The sequence below is a fragment of the Macaca nemestrina genome, chromosome 15 (assembly GCF_043159975.1).
Source record: "Macaca nemestrina isolate mMacNem1 chromosome 15, mMacNem.hap1, whole genome shotgun sequence".
NCBI lineage: Eukaryota > Metazoa > Chordata > Mammalia > Primates > Cercopithecidae > Macaca > Macaca nemestrina.
Genome location: NC_092139.1, coordinates 108,428,657 through 108,448,296, shown reverse-complemented (window position 1 = coordinate 108,448,296; position 19,640 = coordinate 108,428,657). Strand labels below are relative to the sequence as shown.

The following is a 19,640-nucleotide window of genomic DNA, read 5'->3' as shown; positions in this document are numbered from 1 at the left end:
CCTTTCAACCCTGTTGGCACCTTGTCTGCTGACATCCCAGTGGCCAAAGCACATCACATAGCCAAACCCAAGACCAGGGGTAGAGAATTATGCTGCTCCCAAGGAGTATCAGTGGGAGGGGATGAATATTTTTGAAGAATAATCTATACTTTTTTATTCTAGTGTTGTCTTTGGATAGACACCAGATTGGTATCTGGTATCTTTGAGCTTCTGCCTTTCAATAGTACGACACTGCCAGGTTCTCCTTTCCCATACATCAATCTTTGTAGTGAAATAGTGGTTTTTAAAAGTCAAATCCTGTATAATAAACTCCAGGAAACGATCTTATCTTTTCTTGTACTGGACTTTTTTGTGAAAGATGTGGGCTCACTTCACAGTTTTGTGTAATCCAGAATTCCCAGTGATGCTGATAATGACTTAGGAGAATTGGACGTTCTAACTCCGGATCGTCAGGAACAGTTGCCTGTGATTGAAGTTGGTCTCTCAATAACTTGGTGACTGTCAGTGTCTGATTATCAAAAAGTAATTAACTGATAAACTTGCCCCCAAACTATCATTGCAAGAAATACATCTTGTTTTGTTTTTTTTTTTTTTTTTTTTGAAACGGAGTCTTGCTCTGTCACCCAGGCTGGAGTGCAGTGGTACAATCTTGACTCACTGCAACCTCTGCCTCGCGGGTTCAAGCAATTCTCCTGCCTCAGCCTCCCAAGTAGCTGGGATTACAGGCGCGTGCCACCACACCTAGCTGATTTTTGTATTTTTAGTAGAGACAGGGTTTCACCATGCTGGCCAGGCTGGTCTCGAACTCCTGACCTCGTGATCCACCCGCCTCAGCTTCCCAAAGTGCTGGGACTACAGGCATGAGCCATTGTACCCAGCTGCCAGAAGGAAATCTTTATAGAACCAGTATGGTTTGTGTTCTGGGTACATTTGAACGGAATTCACGTTGTCTTCTCTAGTTAGGGGGTTGTCATCATGCTTTTCAAAAGTCCCTGATTTCTTGTTTAGATGCTTTTCATCAGATCATTCGAGATGAAGGAATCTCGGCTTTATGGAATGGCACATTTCCCTCATTGCTGTTGGTCTTCAATCCTGCCATCCAGTTCATGTTCTATGAAGGTTTAAAACGGCAGCTTTTAAAGAAACGGATGAAGGTAATCCCTGATTTTGAAAGCAGTAAAATAATTCTCTCTGACACCTTCTTGTTGACTTGATTGATATGGTTTGTTCTTTCTTTGCTTTCCAGCTTTCTTCCTTGGATGTGTTCATCATTGGTGCAGTAGCCAAAGCGATTGCCACCACGCTCACCTATCCCATGCAGACGGTACAGTCAATTCTGAGGGTGAGTGCTGGAGTTCTTTTCGCATCTAGTCAAACAGCATTCTAATATATGTGGTCTCTTGATTTAAAATAGTGTTAATAAAGCAATAAAGCAGTTAGTTGGTATGCCAGAGTATTCCTTATCCATTTATTTTTCTTTTCTTTTCTTTTTTTGAGACAGGATCTCCCTCTGTCACCCATGCTGGAGTACTGTGGTGCGACATGGGTCTCTATAGCCTCGACCTCCTAGGCACAAGCAGTCCTCCTGCCTCAGCCGCCCAAGTAGCTGAGACTACAGGCATACACCACCTTGTCCAGCTAATTAAAATTTTTTTTTTCTGGCCGGGCGCGGTGGCTCACGCCTGTAATCCCAGCACTTTGGGAGGCCGAGGCGGGCGGATCACAAGGTCAGGAGATCGAGACCACGGTGAAACTCCGTCTCTACTAAAAATACAAAAAATTAGCCGGGCGGCCGGGCGCGGTGGCTCAAGCCTGTAATCCCAGCACTTTGGGAGGCCGAGACGGGCGGATCACAAGGTCAGGAGATCGAGACCATCCTGGCTAACACGGCGAAACCCCGTCTCTACTAAAAACACAAAAAATTAGCCGGGCGAGGTGGCGGCGCCTGTGGTCCCAGCTACTCGGGAGGCTGAGGCAGGAGAATGGCGTGAACCCGGGAGGCGGAGCTTGCAGTGAGCTGAGATCTGGCCACTGCACTCCAGCCTGGGCGACAGAGCGAGACTCCGTCTCAAAAAAAAAAAAAAAAAAAAAAAATTAGCCGGGCGTGGTTGTGGGCGCCTGTAGTCCCAGCTACTTGGGAGGCTGAGGCAGGAGAATGGCGTGAACCTGGGAGGCGGAGCTTGCAGTGAGCCGAGATCGCGCCACTGCACTCCAGCCTGGGCGACAGAGCGAGACTCCGTCTCAAAAAAAAAAAAAAAAAAAATTTTTTTTTCTGAAGATGAGGTCTCACCATGTTTTCCAGGCTTGTCTCAAAGTCCTGGACTAAAGCGATCCTCCTGCCTTGGCCTTCCAAAGTGCTGGGATTATAGGCATGAACCATTGTGCCTGGCCCCCATTTTTTTATTTGATATTCTGCTTAACTAGGCTGGCTGTCATTGGTTTAGAATGAAGTTTGCATTTGTGATTTCTTAGGTAACATAATGTCTCAGAAAACACAAATGTGGAGACAAGTTCTTTAAAGACCTCAGGAAAGCATAACTTTGCTTCCTTTTCATTCAAGTTTATTGGTTTGGTGCCCCAGGGGGGATTATCCTTTACAAAGTCAGAGGCTGATTCCTTTAGTTCACTCAGGAAGAATGAATGATTTAGCTTTTCTGAAGCACTCTCAAATTTCTGTTTTTTAATTCATTCAGTTATTTATCTGTTCAAATATTTACTAAGCATCTACACTGTGGGAGGAACTGGGCATGCAGTGGTAAATAAAAGTCATAATCCCTGTCCTCATGGAGCTAGTGGAAGTTAGAATGAACAGGTAAACAAGCAAAATAAATAGGTAATTACAAATTGAAAAAAGAGCTATAAAGGAAATTATTTACTGGAGAGGGGCATGGTGGGGATCTTCTTAGATAGCATGATTGGAGGTGGGCTTCTTTGAGAAGGGATGTTTAAATCAAGATGCAAAGGAGGGTAAGGCCCTAGCCAGGCACAGTGGAGGAAAGTGCATTCCAGGCAGGGGGAGCATGATGTGTGTATTAGTCTTTTCTCATGCTGCTCTAAAGGACTGCCTGAGACTGGGTAATTTGTAAAGGAAAGAGATTTAATTGACTCACGTTTCAGCATGGCTGGGAGGCCTCAGGAAACTTACAATCATGGCAGAAGGGGAAGCAAACATGTCCTTCTTCACATGGCTGCAGCACGGACAAGTGCAGGGGGAACTCCTCCTATAAAACCATCAGATCTCGTGAGACTTACTACCACAAGAACAGTATAGGGGAAACCGCCCCCATAATTCAGTTATCTCCACCTGGCCCTGCCCTTGACATGTGGGGATTATTACAATTCAAGGTGAGATTTGGATGGGGACACAGCCAAACCATATCAATGTACTAAGAATTTGGTGCATCCTAGGGACTGAAAGAAGGCCTCTATGGCAGTAGAGTGGCTCAGGGTGAGATTACAAGAGTAGCAGGGAAACCGTAGGTGAGGAATGTGGATTTTTTATCCTCAGCACTGGAAGCTGAGAATATGTGATGGGAAGGGCTTTAAGCTGGAGAATATGTGCTGTGATTTACAATTGGAGAAGATTGTTGTGGCTATGATGTGGTGAACTGGTCAGAAAGCTAAGAGAGAAAGCCAGGGGCAATCTAGTAGGAGGCCATTTCAGTAATACAGGCGAGAGAGGATGGTGGCCTGGACCATGGTGGCGGCACTAAAGAGGAGAGGAATAGGATAAGGACAGATGCAAGATCTGTTTTGGAGAAAAATTTCAAAAGGCTTGTTGCTAGATAAAATAGGGGTGTTTAGTGAGAGTATTCCAGTTCAGAAAAATTAGTACTTTCTGTTAAAAGCATTTTTACTAATGTATTATTTTAAAATTGGTACTTAATATAAGGGAATTCAGTAGCATCCTTGTAAATGTATTTTAACACTTTTATAATGTAAACACATAATGTGAAGAGCTTAGACTGCAGAGGTCCTAAATGATTCGTTTCTCAGAATTTCCTAAAGAAGTGGAAGTTACTACCATCAATATCTAAATCATCATCCTGGGCATATTTTTTTATTTTGAGGTAGAATTTTCCTATACATTTCTATAAAATGAAAATTACTATGCTTGCTTCATTGAAAACTTTTTCTTAGGTTGGACGTGGTAGCTCACGCCTGTAATCCCAGCACTTTGGGAGGCCAAGGCTGATGGATCATTTGAGGTCAGAAATTTGAGACCAGCCTGGCTAACATGGTGAAACCACGTCTCTACTAAAAATACAAAAATTAACCAGGCGTGGTGGTACATGTCTATAATCCCAACTACTCGGGAAGCTGAGGCAGGAGAATTGCTTAAACCTGGGAGGTGGAGCCAAAATTGCGCCACTGCACTCTAGCCTGGGTGGCAGAGTGAGAAGATGTCTCAAAAAAAAAAAAAAGAAAAGAAAAGAAAAATTTTTCTTATTTTCGCTTATTTAATTGAAATATTTCACTCAGTTGAAAAATACAGGTTTAATGAAATCTATGGTACTGGCCGGGCGCGGTGGCTCAAGCCTGTAATCCCAGCACTTTGGGAGGCTGAGACGGGTGGATCACGAGGTCAGGAGATCGAGGCCATCCTGGCTAACACGGTGAAACCCCGTCTCTACTAAAAAATACAAAAAACTAGCCGGGCGTGGTGGCGGTGCCTGTAGTCCCAGCTACTCGGGAGGCTGAGGCAGGAGAATGGCGTGAACCCGGGAGGCGGAGCTTGCAGTGAGCTGAGATCCGGCCACTGCACTCCAGTCTGGGCGACAAAGCGAGACTCTGTCTCAACAACAACAACAACAAAAAAAAAAAAAAAAGATACTGCTCCAACATAATATCCTCTCCAGGTAGTAATGAAGATTTTTAAAAGCAGCAACAGTACTTACTTTTTTTTCCCTCTTTCCTCAGTTTGGGCGTCATAGACTAAACCCAGAAAACAGAACATTGGGAAGTCTTCGGAATATTCTCTATCTTCTTCACCAACGAGTAAGGTGAGCTTTGCAGATGCCTCGCATCCCGTGCTCTCCTTCAGCAGCCGTCTCTGCCAGGGACGGCATTTCCCTCTCTCACACTACTGCCTCGGTCCAAAACCTTTCCCTTGCTTGCTGTGCTTAGACGTTTCCCATTTTAGGAGCCTAGTACAGTATGACAGTATTTTGGGAAATTATGGAAAAGTTCAGGTTGTTATTCTTTGTTAGTTACAAATATACAGAACTCCTGGCCGGGCGCGGTGGCTCAAGCCTGTAATCCCAGCACTTTGGGAGGCCGAGACGGGCGGATCACAAGGTCAGGAGATAAAGACCATCCTGGCTAACCCGGTGAAACCCCGTCTCTACTAAAAAATACAAAAAACTAGCCGGGCGAGGTGGCGGGCGCCTGTAGTCCCAGCTACTCGGGAGGCTGAGGCAGGAGAATGGCGTAAACCTGGGAGGCGGAGCTTGCAGTGAGCTGAGATCCGGCCACCGCACTCCAGCCTGGGCGACAGAGCGAGACTCCGTCTCAAAAAAAAAAAACAAAAAACACAAATATACAGAACTCCTTCAGAAAGAGAACCCTTCTATACTCCAGTCACCCTGAGTGGTGCTTTCATCAGTGGCATATCCTATGACCCCTCTTAGCAATGTAACATCTGCCTATAGAATAGGAGTACTGGAGAAGGGAGGGGGCAGTGGAAAAAGTAATAATAGTGATGATGATGATGATGGTAAGAGTAGCTAACATTTTCACTGGAGCTAGAGGCTACACGTAGGTAATCGCAATCCTAACAGTAGCTCTGTGAGTTAAGAACTATTGCCATTTCCTGTTTCATTTAAAGAAACTGACATTTAGTGAAGTCAGGTATGTCAGGGACCTCCTTTGAAGCAGAAGCTCTTATAACTTTATTAGTGTTCCTAGATACAAGATATTTTGTTTTTTTGTTTTGTTTTGTTTTGTTTTGTTTGAGACTGAGTCGGGCTCTGTCGCCCAGGCTGGAGTGCAGTGGCCTGATCTCAGCTCACTGCAAGCTCCGCCTCCCGGGTTTACGCCATTCTCCTGCCTCAGCCTCCCGAGTAGCTGGGACCACAGGCGCCCGCCACTTTGCCCGGCTAGTTTTTTGTATTTTTTAGTAGAGATGGGGTTTCACCGTGTTAGCCAGAATGGTCTCGATCTCCTGACCTCGTGATCCGCCCGTCTCGGCCTCCCAAAGTGCTGGGATTACAGGCTTGAGCCACCGCGCCCGGCCACAAGATATTTTGAAAATAAATTTGTTATTAAAATAAAATGTGCAGCTGGGCACAGTGGCTCATGCCTGTAATACCAACACTTTGTGACGCTGAGACAGGAGGATGACTTGAGGCCAGGAGTTCAAGACCAGCCTGGGCAAAGTAGTGAGATCCTGTCTCTACAAAAAATATTTACAAAATTAGCCAAGCATGTGGTACACATGTGTAATCACAGCTACACATGAGGTGAGGCAGGAGATTCACTTGAGCCCGACAGATCGAGGCTATGCTGGGTTATGATGGCACCACTGTACTCCAGCCTGGGCTATAGAGGCAAGACCTTGCCTCAAAAAAAAAAAAAAAAAAAGAACATTCAAGGGACTAAACGATAAAATTAGGCTGGCATGGTGGCACACATCTATAATCCCAGCACTTTGGGAGTCCGAGGCAGGCAGATTGCTTTAACTCAGGAGTTTGATAACAGCCTGGACAACATAGTGAGACCCTGTCTCAACACAAATATAAAATTAGCTAGGCGTGCTGGTGCATACCTGTAGTCCCAGCTGCCCAGGAGGCTGAGGTGGAAGGATTGCTGGAACCCAGGAGGTTGAGGCTGCAGTGAATCGTGATTGTGCCACTGCACTCTAGCCTGAGCAGCAGAGTGAGACCTTCTATCAAAAAATAAAATACAATAAAAGACAAAGAATAGGTATAAAGTAAAAAATAAATACTTACTATATCAAGTATTGGGAGGGATGTTGGAGCAGCCAGAACTTACTTTCTTTTTTTTTTTTTTTTTTGAGACGGAGTCTCGCTCTGTCGCCCAGGCTGGAGTGCAGTGGCGCGATCTCGGCTCACTGCAAGCTCCGCCTCCCGGGTTCACGCCATTCTCCTGCCTCAGCCTCCCGAGTAGCTGGGACTACAGGCGCCCACAACCGCGCCCGGCTAATTTTTTGTATTTTTAGTAGAGACGGGGTTTCACCGTGGTCTCGATCTCCTGACCTTGTGATCCACCAGCCTCGGCCTCCCAAAGTGCTGGGATTACAGGCGTGAGCCACCGCGCCCGGCCACAGAACTTACTTTCTCATGCTCCTGGTGGGAATATAGAATGGTACAGCTGCTTTGGAAGGCAATTTGGCATTTTCTTTAAAAAATTTATATGTACCACACCTATTATAGGACCCAGCCATCCACTTCAGGGTATTTACCCAAGAGAAATGAAAGCATATGTCTACACAAAAGCTTGTATACAGATGTTATTAATGGCTTTTTTTTTTTTATTTTTTAATTTTTGATTTTTGTGGGTACATAGCAGGTGTATATTTTTGAGGTACGTGAGATGTTTTGATACTGGCATGCAAAGCATAATAATCACATCATGGAAAATGGGGTATCTATCCTCTCAAACATTTATTCTTTTTGTTACAAACCGTCCTATTATACTCTTTTAGTTATTTTTAAATGTACAATTAAATTATTATTGACTCTAGTCACCTGTTGTGCTAGCAAATACAAGGTCTTATTCAAACTCTCTATTTTTGTACTCATTAACCATCCCCGCCTTCCGCCCGACACTACTCTTCCCAGTAGTCTCTGGGAACCATCCTTCTACTCTTTATCTCCATGAGTTCAATTGTTTTGATTTTTAGGTCCCACAAATAAGTGAGAACATGCGATATTTGTCTTTCTGTGCCTGGTTTGTTTCACTTAGCAGAATGACCTCCAGTTCCATCCATGTTGTTACAAATGACAAGCTCTCATTCTTTTTGACGGCCGAATAGTACTGCATTTTATATAAGTACCACATTTTCTTTATCCATTTATCTGTTGATGGACATGTAGATTGCTTCCAAATTTACGACATTATTTGTAAGAACCAAAATCTGTGGCTGGGTGCGGTGGCTCACACCTGTAATCCCAGCACTTTGGGAGGCCGAGGCGAGCAGATCACGAGGTCAGGAGATCAAGACCATCCTGGCTAACATGATGAAACCCCGTCTCCAGTAAAAATACAAAAAAAAGGCCGGGCGCGGTGGCTCACGCCTGTAATCCCAGAACTTTGGGAGGCCGAGATGGGTGGATCACAAGGTCAGGAGATCGAGACCATCCTGGCTAACGTGGTGAAACCCGTCTCTACTAAAAATACAAAAAATTAGCCAGGCGTGGTAGTGGGCGCCTGTAGTCCCAGCTACTTGGGAGGCTGAGGCAGGAGAATGGTGTGAACCCGGGAGGCGGAGCTTGCAGTGAGCGCAGATCACACCACTGCACTCCAGCCTGGGCGATAGAGCGAAACTCCGTCTCAAAAAAATAAATAAATAAAAATAAATTAGCCAGGCGTGGTGGCGCATGCCTTTAGTCCCAGCTACTCGGGAGGCTGAGGCAGGAGAACGGCTTGAACCCAGGAGGCGGAGGTTGCAGTGAGCCAAGATCTCGCCACTGCACTCCAGCCTGGGTGACTGGCATCCTCCTCTTCCTCATCTGGGAGCTTGTGAGAAATGCACATTCTTGGGCTGGGTGCAATGGCTCACACCTGTAATCCCAGCACTCTGGGAGGCCGAGGCTTGGAGGATCACGTGAACGTAGGAGTCGGAGACCAGCATGGGCAACATAGTGAGACCCTGTCTCTAGTAAAAAGAAGAAATGCAAATTCTTGAATTTCATCCCAAACTTAGTTAATCAGAAACTCTGGGAATTGACCCAGCGATGTATGTTTTAAGAAGCCTTTCAGGTGATTTGGATGCCTGCTAAATTTGAAAACCACCGAGTGAGAGGATGAAATGTATGGGAAGTTTGAGAATCAGGTAGCTTTTCATTTTTCTCTTTCGTTATATTGAGCTGAAATGATCTAAACATATTGGTAGCTGTCCTGCCATTTAGGGACTAAGTTGAAATAACTGAATTAGCATTAAAGTGAAGATCCAGAAGTTCTTAGTTAGATCACAGATTTTGCCATTAAGATGGTTTCAGGAGGTTTCAGGATCTGCATCCTCAGTGGGATACTGTCAACATTCTGCTAATTAATGGTGACTATAAAGACAAAGTATTAGTGGTTCATGAATACTAAACTTTCATCAGTCCCCAAATACCTTTAAAGGTAAGAAGTACTTTGACAGCAGAAGTCTGTGTTGAATCTAAAACCTCCACTGCTTGTTCTCATCAAAGTGCTTTGCTATCTAGGCAGCATGTTCTCTGATGCAGGAGCTGAGTTCTGTTTTTTCAAACCTCTTTCCCTTTAGGCGTTTTGGAATACTGGGACTCTACAAAGGCCTGGAAGCCAAACTGCTGCAGACAGTCCTCACTGCTGCTCTCATGTTCCTTGTTTATGAGAAACTGACAGCTGCCACCTTCACAGTTATGGGGCTAAAGCGTGCACACACACACTGAGATGCCTTCCCATGAAAAATTCCGAAGATGCTCAAGAGGGAGGTTTCCTCGTGAGTGAAGAGAAATGATTCTCCTTTGACTCTGGCTCCTCCCACCACAAATGTTACCCTCTTTGGCTTGAAAAGCATCCAAGGGTGTACAGGGAGTATGGCAAACTGGACCTGTTGTCACCTTAATTGTCATGCTGACTGGTGGCAGTTGGACTAATATGAAAAAAACATTGTTGAAAACCTAAAAATGAAAGTTTGTGAGTGTTTATTGGTTTTCTTAAGAGAAATGGACTATTTTGCTCTCATGTGTAATATTTTCTATTTAAATTTTTCTTAAATATACCAGCTGTTTTCTTTCCCTGAACTCCCCCAGGTTCTAGGACAAATTTAATAACGTGTAATTCTCCTCAAATACTTTTGTATGTCTCAGTGTTGGCGTTTTCCTCCCTAAAACTAACATTAAGGCTGTGCCACGGGCATGACTTGATTTTTGTTGGGCTTTTGTTTTCCTGCCTAAGGAGAGGTGTCTTTTTAGGATATGAGTGATTTATTTTGCGAAATGAAAATTGTTCATCCAAAACGATTCTCTTATAAACTATTGGTAAATGTCACTTATTCATTAGTGTTTGACATAATTTTTAGAATATTTATTTTGAATCAATACTTTCATTATGAAAGACTTGAAGTTTTGTGTCCATCCTTGCAAGCCCTGGTCAGTCAAGTCCCAATAAATGGTCAGCACAAAAAAGATACTCTTGAAAATTGCTCTTCATTAAGGTATTACGTTGAGTTTGCAACCAGATGGGAAAAATCACAAAAATGAGAAGAGGGGGAGCAGGTATCTTGTTGAGGTCTGGAATATTATCTCCCGTTATAAACTTGGTGTAGGCTGTATATTTTGAAAATAAACATCTGGTTGAGGTTATTTCATTTGGAAACCTTCCTTAGAGTCCTATTGCTCAGTGTAGTCCATCAGACAATGACACTGCCGCGAGCTTGCTGGGCATGCAACCCAGAGTTTCTGAATCCTGCTCCGTATTTTAACATCCCTGGGGGATTCTTAGCCACATTAAAGGTCCAGAGACCATAGGACCCCCTGACCCACCAGAAGTGATTGGTTTCAATTATGGACATCAAGATAAAGATTTTTCTCAAACGAAAGAGATTAATGTATTCAAACAACCTCTGAAAAATCTAGGAGTCCTATGTCATCTTTTGCTTTCTACTCACAGCACGTTGTTTAGGTGGTAGGGCTTTTATTATGTGGCTAGGAGTGGATTTAGATATCTCGACCCACTCAAGAAGCAAATTTTCTTGACATTAGTAGAGCAGTTCTTTGGATTTCTGTGACTTCGTGTTTGTCCCTATAACAAAATGGCAGGTTTTTTATTTATAAGTCCATGATTCAGTCAGAGAGAGTAATAATGAAATACTTCATTCTTTAGGATTTAATTCAATTTTGAGAGCGGAAATTTCCTTCTCTAATTTCCTCTTTAGTCCCTGTGGTAATTTCAAAGTATATGATTGTTAAAGATCATCGTATTGTTCTAGCAAACAAAAATTAGCAGGAGCTAATAATCTGGGAAGAGGACTGAACATTCATCCCCTATTTAAGTCAGAGAATTGAAGACAGAATTGTTTTTACTACTTTTTAATTTTACTTTAAGGTTTTTATGTGCCTGTGGCAGACCTTGGGTGGGAAGTACAACATTATTTTGATTTCTGAATAGGAGAAGAATGATCATAAAGGTGCCATGTGTGTTTTCATTATTGTTTTAATTATGCTGTTCCCTTTGGAACTTGAATTTTGAGCTCAGAATACTGCGAGTTGGTCTGTTAGGATAATTTCCAATTCAAATTATATAGCTCTATTAGCTATTTATGATGTGAGAATGTGTTTGATGCTTCTCTTTTTCTGATTTTATGAGGAAACAATTTAACATTGAGTTATGTTCCTTATGGAAATTTATAGACTCACCAGTTGAAACTAGTTAGTAACCCACCTAGTTTTGTAACCATAATTTGTTTGAGAAAACTGAAGAGCTGAAGTCTGTACTAGGGAAAAGGGAATTTTTTATTTTTGATACTTTGTGCAGTTTCTCTAGAATATGAGAATTAAGAACCTTAGGGATTGTATTAGTGTCACCGCAGTAGAAAATTTAATTTCTGTAAGTATTTAATGTGTGTTTTGAAGCGGGCACTGTCATATTTCTACCCTTGTCTATTCTACAGTTAAGTAAGAAATGCAGAAATAGATCTGTCATAAGAACATATTCAATGGGAGTTAGAAATCTTGGGTTTTATTCCCATCTCTGTTGCTGACTAGCATTTTACGCCATCTCTTTGTAATTTGCTGTTTGATAAGTGGAGATAATACTCTCCACTTCAGAGGACGTTTGAGAGCTAATGATGTCAGCCAAATCCCTTGGTGACTGTGGAATAGGGAAGATCTGAGTGAAACTTTAGACAGTACCTAGATTTATATAGCAATTTCCCTTTTGAAAGCTTATATACTTTCTCATTTTATAATCCTAATATTTCTGTGAAATAGGTAGGGACAAGTAACAATATCCCCATTTAACTAGCAAGGAAATTGAGAGAAAACTATCAAACGACTTGCCTCTTTAGAAGCAGGACTAGAGTTTGAGTTTCCTGCAATCTAGTGTAATGATTAAGAGAATGGGTTCTGGAATTAGATAGACCTAGGTGCAAACTTGTCCTACTCCTTACCAGCTGTGGGAACTAAGCAGTTACTGAGCTTTTATGAAACTTGGTTTCTTCAACTATGAAATGGAGATCTTGATAAACCTACCTCATAGGGTGATTGTGAGGATTAAATGAGATCATATACGTAAGTCGCTTAGCACAGGGCTTGCCACATGAGAGGAGCTAGATAAATGTTGGTGACAACTATTATGATATCATTGTTACTGGTTAGGGATATGGCTATTTGAATAGATGTATCTGTGGTTTAGTGGAAGGCACTCTGGATTTTGAGCCAGATCTGGTTCCAGTTTTCATTCCGTCACTTTATTAGCATTTGCAGCTACAGACAAATCACTTGACCTTTTGAGCTTCCGGGTCTTCATCTGTCAGGTAGAAATGATGACCTCTCAAAGCCGTTCTGATGATTAACAGCTGTAGATACGGGAGAGCATCTGGCACGGTACAGGGCATATCTATGTGCTTAATAAAAGCTGTTTGAACCAAGCAAATGAACTAGGTTTTGCTTTGGGGCAGCTTTTCCACTTTCCGTTTGTTTTAATTGTGAACATTTCTTTTTTGGGAACTTTCCTTTGTTGTATCTTCTCAAAAAAAGCCAAATCCAGTAATTCTATATTTTATTTAGTAGTCAAGTTTCCCAGACACTTATCAGTTAATCAGTAAAACATGAGCTGGTTTAATGGCAGCGTCACTGACTGAGCTAGTGACTCACCTTGGCTCTTTTGAAAAGCTAAAGAATGGTGACTTGAGGCCGGGCGCGGTGGCTCAAGCCTGTAATCCCAGCACTTTGGGAGGCCGAGACGGGCGGATCACGAGGTCAGGAGATCGAGACCATCCTGGCTAACACGGTGAAACCCCGTCTCTACTAAAAAATACAAAAAACTAGCCGGGCGCGGTGGCGGGCGCCTGTAGTCCCAGCTACTCAGGAGGCTGAGGCAGGAGAATGGCGTGAACCCGGGAGGCGGAGCTTGCAGTGAGCTGAGATCCGGCCACTGCACTCCAGCCTGGGCGGCAGAGCGAGACTCCGTCTCAAAAAAAAAAAAAAAAAAAAAAAAGAATGGTGACTTGAGGAGCCAAATGCCACACACCTAAGAAGAGCCCTTCTCTGGGCAAGTGAATTAATTACTTGCCTGACAGTGTGGAATGTCACCAGAATACCCAACATACACAAAGCCTCATTTGTAGGATATTTATGTGTGCACTAAAAGTGGCTGATTGAGGCCAGGCACCAGGGCTCACACCTGTAATCCCAACACTTTGGGAGGCCAAGGCAGGAGGATCTCTTGAGTCCAGGACTTCGAGACCAGCCTGGGCAACATAGTAAGACCCCGTCTCAATTGCTTAAAAAAAAAAAAATCAGCTGGGCACCACAGTTCATGCCTGTAGTCCTAGCTTCTTGGAAGGCTGAGGTGAGAAGATCGCTTGAGCCCAGGAGGCAGAGGTTGCAGTGAACTGTGGTCGCACCACAGCACTCCAGCCTGGGTGACAGAGCAAGAGCCTTTACCCCGCACCCCCCACCCACCACAAAAAAGTGACTGATTGAGAACCTGATTGTTTTGTTTTGTTTTCTTTTGCTTTTTGAGACGGAGTCTCCCTCTGTCACCAGGCTGGAGTGCAGTGGCGCAATCTCAGTTCACTGCAAGCTCCGCCTCCCAGGTTCACGCCATTTTCCTGCCTCAGCCTCCCGAGTAGCTGGGACAACAGGTGCCTGCCACTACGCCCGGCTGATTTTTTTTTTTTTTTTTTTTCAATTTTTAGTAGAGACGGGGTTTCACCGTGTTAGCCAGGATGGTCTCGATCTCCTGACCTCATGATCCGCTCGCCTCGGCCTCCCAAAGTGCTGGGATTACAGGTGTGAGCCACCAAGCCCGGCCTGTTTTGTTTTGTTTCGTTTTGTTTGTTTTGTTTTGCCTTCACAGGAGCAGTGGGAGGGCTTTATTACTATGTAAATTGAAGGTTAGTGCTGATCTTTCTGGGACATACTTGTTGCCCCTGAAAAGTGCATTCAGTGGGCTTAATGAGCAAAAAAAAAAGTTTTCTAGAGGCTAAGTGAGAGAAGAAGGAAAACTACTAAAGACAGAGTGAAAAAGAAATTAGGAGATGGTATGAGAGTCAAGGAAAGGGAGAGACCAGTGCCTACCACAACACTCAAAGAGATGTTCAAAAAATGTGTGGCAGGTACATACTGGACAGTGAACTGTGGGACCCAGCAAATGGGGTTCAGTCTGTAATGACATTGAAAAGGAAGGAGAAATCTGTTTGAAACCAGTTATAGAGCATGAGAGTGGGTCCTGAAACTTCCATGCAAGAAACTGAATGCCCACTAAATGCTAGTTACAATTAATTTATATACATCTTGATATCCTTGTAACAACTCCAGCGTATGGAGTTTATTTCCATTAACAGATGAAGTAGTTGAAGCTTAAAGGGTAATTTATCTACAGTCACACGTGTCATGAATAGGGGTAGGGATTCCTAGTTGAGGCTGACTTTTTACCCTGCCATACTACATTCTTCAGATGTCCTTAAAAGTAAGCCATCTAGACCGGGCGCGGTGGCGCATGCCTGTAATCCCAGCACTTTGGGAGGCCAAGGCGGGCAGATCACCTGAGCAGGAGTTCAAGACCAGCCTAACCAACATGGTGAAACCCTGTCTATACTAAAAATACAAAAATTAGCTGGGTGTGGTGGTGGGCGTCTGTAATCCCAGCAACTTGGGAGGCTGAGGCAGGAGAATCGCTTGAACCCAGGAGGCGGAGGTTGCAGTGAGCCGAGATCATGCCACTGCACTTCAGCGTGGATGACAGAGCAAGACTCCATCCCCCACAAAAAAAAATAACCTTCGTTTATTTCTTTGCTTTAATTGGAGTCACCAAAATGATCTACCCTAAGGGCACTGCTTATGTAATCGTGTCACGTGCAGCTTATGTAATCGTGTCACGTGCACCTCATTCTTGTTTTGCTTTGGTTTCTGTAGAACCCACTGGCAAACTGGATGGCCAGTCAAGTAGGTGGTTCCCTGTGTGGGTATCATATGGAGGACCTTCTTAAATTGCAAATTCCTCTTCTAAGAATAATGTTATATTCATTTAAGAAGTCATTTTTGATTGTCTGCCATATCCAAACACTATGCAAATTGCTGGGATTATACAGATGAATAATAGTCTCTGCCCTCATGTATCTCATTGTTCAGCGTGGGAGTCAGACAAAAACAACTTAAAATTGTACCGCTGGTGAGTTCTGATGAGAAATGTGCTGTAAACATTCAGGAGTTGCTCTGAGAGCATGAGGAAGCGGGACCTAACTCTGTTGAACTGTGGGACCAGAAGGCGACATTTGAACTAGAAACACACCAAGCAGTGGGTGGAGGACCTCCACAGGAAATAAATAGCATATGCAAAGTAGGAAGAGGATGATACTTTATTATTTGTGCATTAGTCTGAATGAGATCCAGAAGCTTTCCAACCTGGACCTCTGGATTGAACAAATACTGAAGCAGAGGAGAAGAAACAGCATCAGGTCACACAGGGCCTGCAACGAGGGAGGAGGAGTGATTAGGACCCCCATTCTACTTAGCAGTTATGTCTACATGTAGACTTGGGAAGGAAGATGAGGTGCTTGTACTCTAAGAATTTAGAATCTAGGTCAGGTGTTACGGCTCTTGCCTTTAACCCCAGCACTTTGGGATGCCAAGGCTGGTGGATCACATGAGCCCAGGAATTTGAGACCAGCCTGGCCAACATGGCAAAACTCTTCCTCTACAAAAAATACAAAGCCAGGCATGGTAGTGCACGCCTGTAGTCCCAACTACTTACGAGGCTGAGGTGGGAGGAACATCTGAACCCAGGAGGCAGAGGTTGCAATGAGCCGTGGTCGCACCACTGCACTCCAGCCTGGGCGACAGAACAAGACCCCATCTCAAAAAAAAAAAAAAAAAAAAAAAGGGGGCCCGGTGGCTCATGCCTGTAATCCCAGCACTTTTGGAGGACAAGGCCGGGGGATCACTTTAGGCCAGGAGTTTGAGATTAGCCTGGCCAACAAGGAGAAACCCCATCTCTACTGAAAATGCAAAAGCTAGGTAGATTTGGTGGCAGGCACCTGTAATCCCAGCTATTCGGAAGGCTGAGGCAGGAGAATCACTTGAACCCAGGAGGTGGAGGCTGCAGTGAGATCATGCTGGGTGACTCTGTCTCAAAAAAATAATAATAATTAAATCTAACTTTATTTCATTTATTTTTGTAGAGATCTTACTATGTAGAGGTTTTACTATGTTGCCCAGGCTGGTCTCACCTGGACTCAAGCAATCCTCCCGCCTTGGCCTCCCAAAGTGCTGGGAGTAGACATGAGCCACCATGCCTGGCCCAAAATCTAATTTTAAATATACTTTAAAAATTAGACATAGGACTAGGCGACAGAGTGAGACCCTGCCTCAAAAAAAAAAATAATAATGAGACATAGCATTAATTGTTCCGTTTTACCTTTATGAAGATTGACCAGGAAGAACAGTTTAGGCTTACTATCAAGGTCTGGAATTGGATTTATCTTGACTAATACAGAAATGTTTACTTGGAAACTAGTACAGAGATTAGATGAGGTTTTTTTTTTTTTTCTGCTCCTAATTTGTGTGTGTGTCTGGGTGTGTGTGTGGTAAAATACACATGGCATACCATCTTAACCATTTTTTTTTTTTTTTTTTTGAGCCAGAGTTTCACTGTTGTTGCCCAGGCTGGAGTACAATGGCACAATCTCGGCTCATCACAACCTCCGCCTCCCGGGTTCAAGTGATTCTCCTGCCTCAGCCTCCCCAGTAACTGGGATTACAGGCCTGCGCCACCACGCCCGGCTAATTTTGTATTTTTAGTAGAGATGGGGTTTCTCCATGTTGGTCAGGCTGGTCTCGAACTCCCAACCACAGGTGATCCACCCGCCTTGGTCTCCCAAAGTGCTGGAATTAGAGGCGTGAGCCACCGCACCCAGCCCCATCTTAACCATTTTTAAGTGTAGAGTTCAGTAGCATATAATATATTCATAATATTGTTCAACCAACAGCACCATTCATCCTAGAACTCTTCATCTTGTAAAACTGAAACTCTATGCCCATTAAACACTAACTCTCCACTCCCCACCTTCCCCTGTCCCCTGGCAGCCACCATTCTAGTTTCTTGAAGTCTCTATGATTTTTGACTACTGTAAGTACCTCATCTAAGTGGAATCCTACGGTATTTGTCTTACTGTGACTGGCTTATTTCACTCAGCATAATGTTCTCAAGGTTCACCTGTGTTGTAGCATAGGTCAGCATTGCCTTCCTTTTTGAGGTTGAATAATATTCCACTGTATGTATACCACATTTTGCTTCTCTAGGGACATTTCGGTTGCTTCCACATTTTAGCTATTGTGAATAATGCTGCTATGCACATGGATATACAAATATCTCTTTGAAACCTTGCTTTTAATTCTTTCGGACACATACCTAGAAGTAAAATTGCTGGATTGTATGGTAATTCTATCTTTAATTTTTTTTTTTCTGAGACAGTCTTGCTCTGTCACCTAGGCTGGAGTGCAATGGCGCAATCTCAGCTCACGGCAACCTCCACCTCCTGGGTTCAAGCAATTCTCCTGCCTCAGCCTCCCAAGTAGCTGGGATTACAGGTACCTGCCACCACGTCTGGCTGATTTTTTTTTATTTTTTTTTATTTTATTTTTTTGAGATGGAGTCTCACTCTGTCGCCCAGGCTGGAGTGCAGTAGCCGGATCTCAGCTCACTGCAAGCTCCGCCTCCCGGGTTTATGCCATTCTCCTGCCTCAGCCTCCCGAGTAGCTGGGACTACAGGCGCCCGCCACCTCGCCCGGCTAGTTTTTTGTATTTTTTTTAGTAGAGAGAGGGTTTCACCGTGTTAGCCAGGATGGTCTCGATCTCCTGACCTCGTGATCCGCCTGTCTCGGCCTCCCAAAGTGCTGGGATTACAGGCTTGAGCCACCACGCCCGGCCTAATTTTTCTATTTTTAGTAGAGACAAGGTTTCACCATGTTGGCCAGGCTGGTCTCGAACTCCTGACCTCAGGTGATCCACCCGCCTCAGCCTCCCAAAATGCTGGGAGTACAGGCATGAGCCACTGCACCTGGCACTATTTTTAATTTTTTGAGGAATCACCATACTGTTTCATGGCAGCTGCACCATTTTACACTCCCACCAACAGTGTACAAGTGTTCCACTTTCTCCACATCCTCATCAACACTTACTATTTTCTGCTTTTTTGATAGTAGCCATCGTAATGGGGTGTGCGGTGGTATCTCATTGTAGTTTTGATTTGCATTTCCCTAATGATTAGTGATAATGAGTATCTCTTCATGTGCTTATTGGCCATTTGTATATCTTCTTTGGAGAAATGTCTATCCAAGTCACTTGCCTACTCCCTAGTGAGCCAACTCAGAATTAAAAAAAAGAAAAAAAAAAAAGTTACTTGCCTGTTTTTGAATCAAGTGTTTTTTTGTTGTTGAGTTTTAGGAATTCTGTATATATTCTGGATATTAATCTCTTATCAGATATATGATTTGCAAATATTTTCTACCATTCTGTTGCCTTTTTACTCTGTTGATAGTGTCTTTGGATGCATGCATTTTAAAATTTTCATGAAGTCCAACTTGTCTGTTTTTTGTTGTTTTTGCCTGCTACTTGGAAAGCTGAGGCGGGAGAATATTGCTTGAACCCAAGAGGTGGAGGCTGCAATGAGCCGAGATCATGCCATTGCACTCCAGCCTGGGTGACAGAGTGAGACTCTATCTCAAAAAAAAAAAAAAGAGAAAAGAAACTAGTTGAGTTTTTATTTGATTTCTTTATTTTGCATTTGTTAGTGTATTAAAAATTATAAAAGATTGGGTACAGTGGCTCATGCCTATGGTCCCAGCAATCTAGGGGGCTGAGGCAGAAGGATCGCCTGAGCCCAGGAGTTTGACCAGCCTAGGCAACATAGCAAGACCTCATCTCTACAAAAAATAGAAAAAATGGCCGGGCACGGTGGCTCACGCCTGTAATCCCAGCACTTTGGGAGGCCGAGGTGGGCGGATCACGAGGTCAGGAGATCCAGACCATCCTGGTTAACACGGTGAAACCCTGTCTCCACTAAAAATACAGAAAATTAGCCGGGCGTGGCGGCGGGTGCCTATAGTCCCAGCTACTCGGGAGGCTGAGGCAGGAGAATCGCCTGAACCCGGGAGGCGGAGCTTGCAGTGAGCCGAGATCGCGCCACCGCACTCCAGCCTGGGCGACCGACGAGCGAGACTCCGTCTCAAAAAAAAAAAGGAAAAAGAAAAAATTAGCTGGGCATG

The 19,640-nt window shown here is 43.9% G+C and overlaps 1 protein-coding gene across 2 annotated transcripts in view; it reads left to right on the top strand.

The window, feature by feature from the left end:
* LOC105464397 (solute carrier family 25 member 17) overlaps positions 1-10,514 on the top strand; it is a 52,288-nt gene extending 41,774 nt beyond the window's left edge. For both annotated transcript variants that reach the window (XM_011712241.3, XM_071080638.1), the window contains 4 exons: positions 1,009-1,154; positions 1,247-1,342; positions 4,921-5,003; positions 9,452-10,514. In XM_011712241.3, coding sequence (XP_011710543.1) covers positions 1,009-1,154; positions 1,247-1,342; positions 4,921-5,003; positions 9,452-9,599 — 473 coding nt within the window. In that variant the 3' untranslated portion in view covers positions 9,600-10,514. The remainder of the gene's footprint in view (positions 1-1,008; positions 1,155-1,246; positions 1,343-4,920; positions 5,004-9,451) is intronic.
* The last annotated feature ends 9,126 nt before the right edge of the window (positions 10,515-19,640 follow it).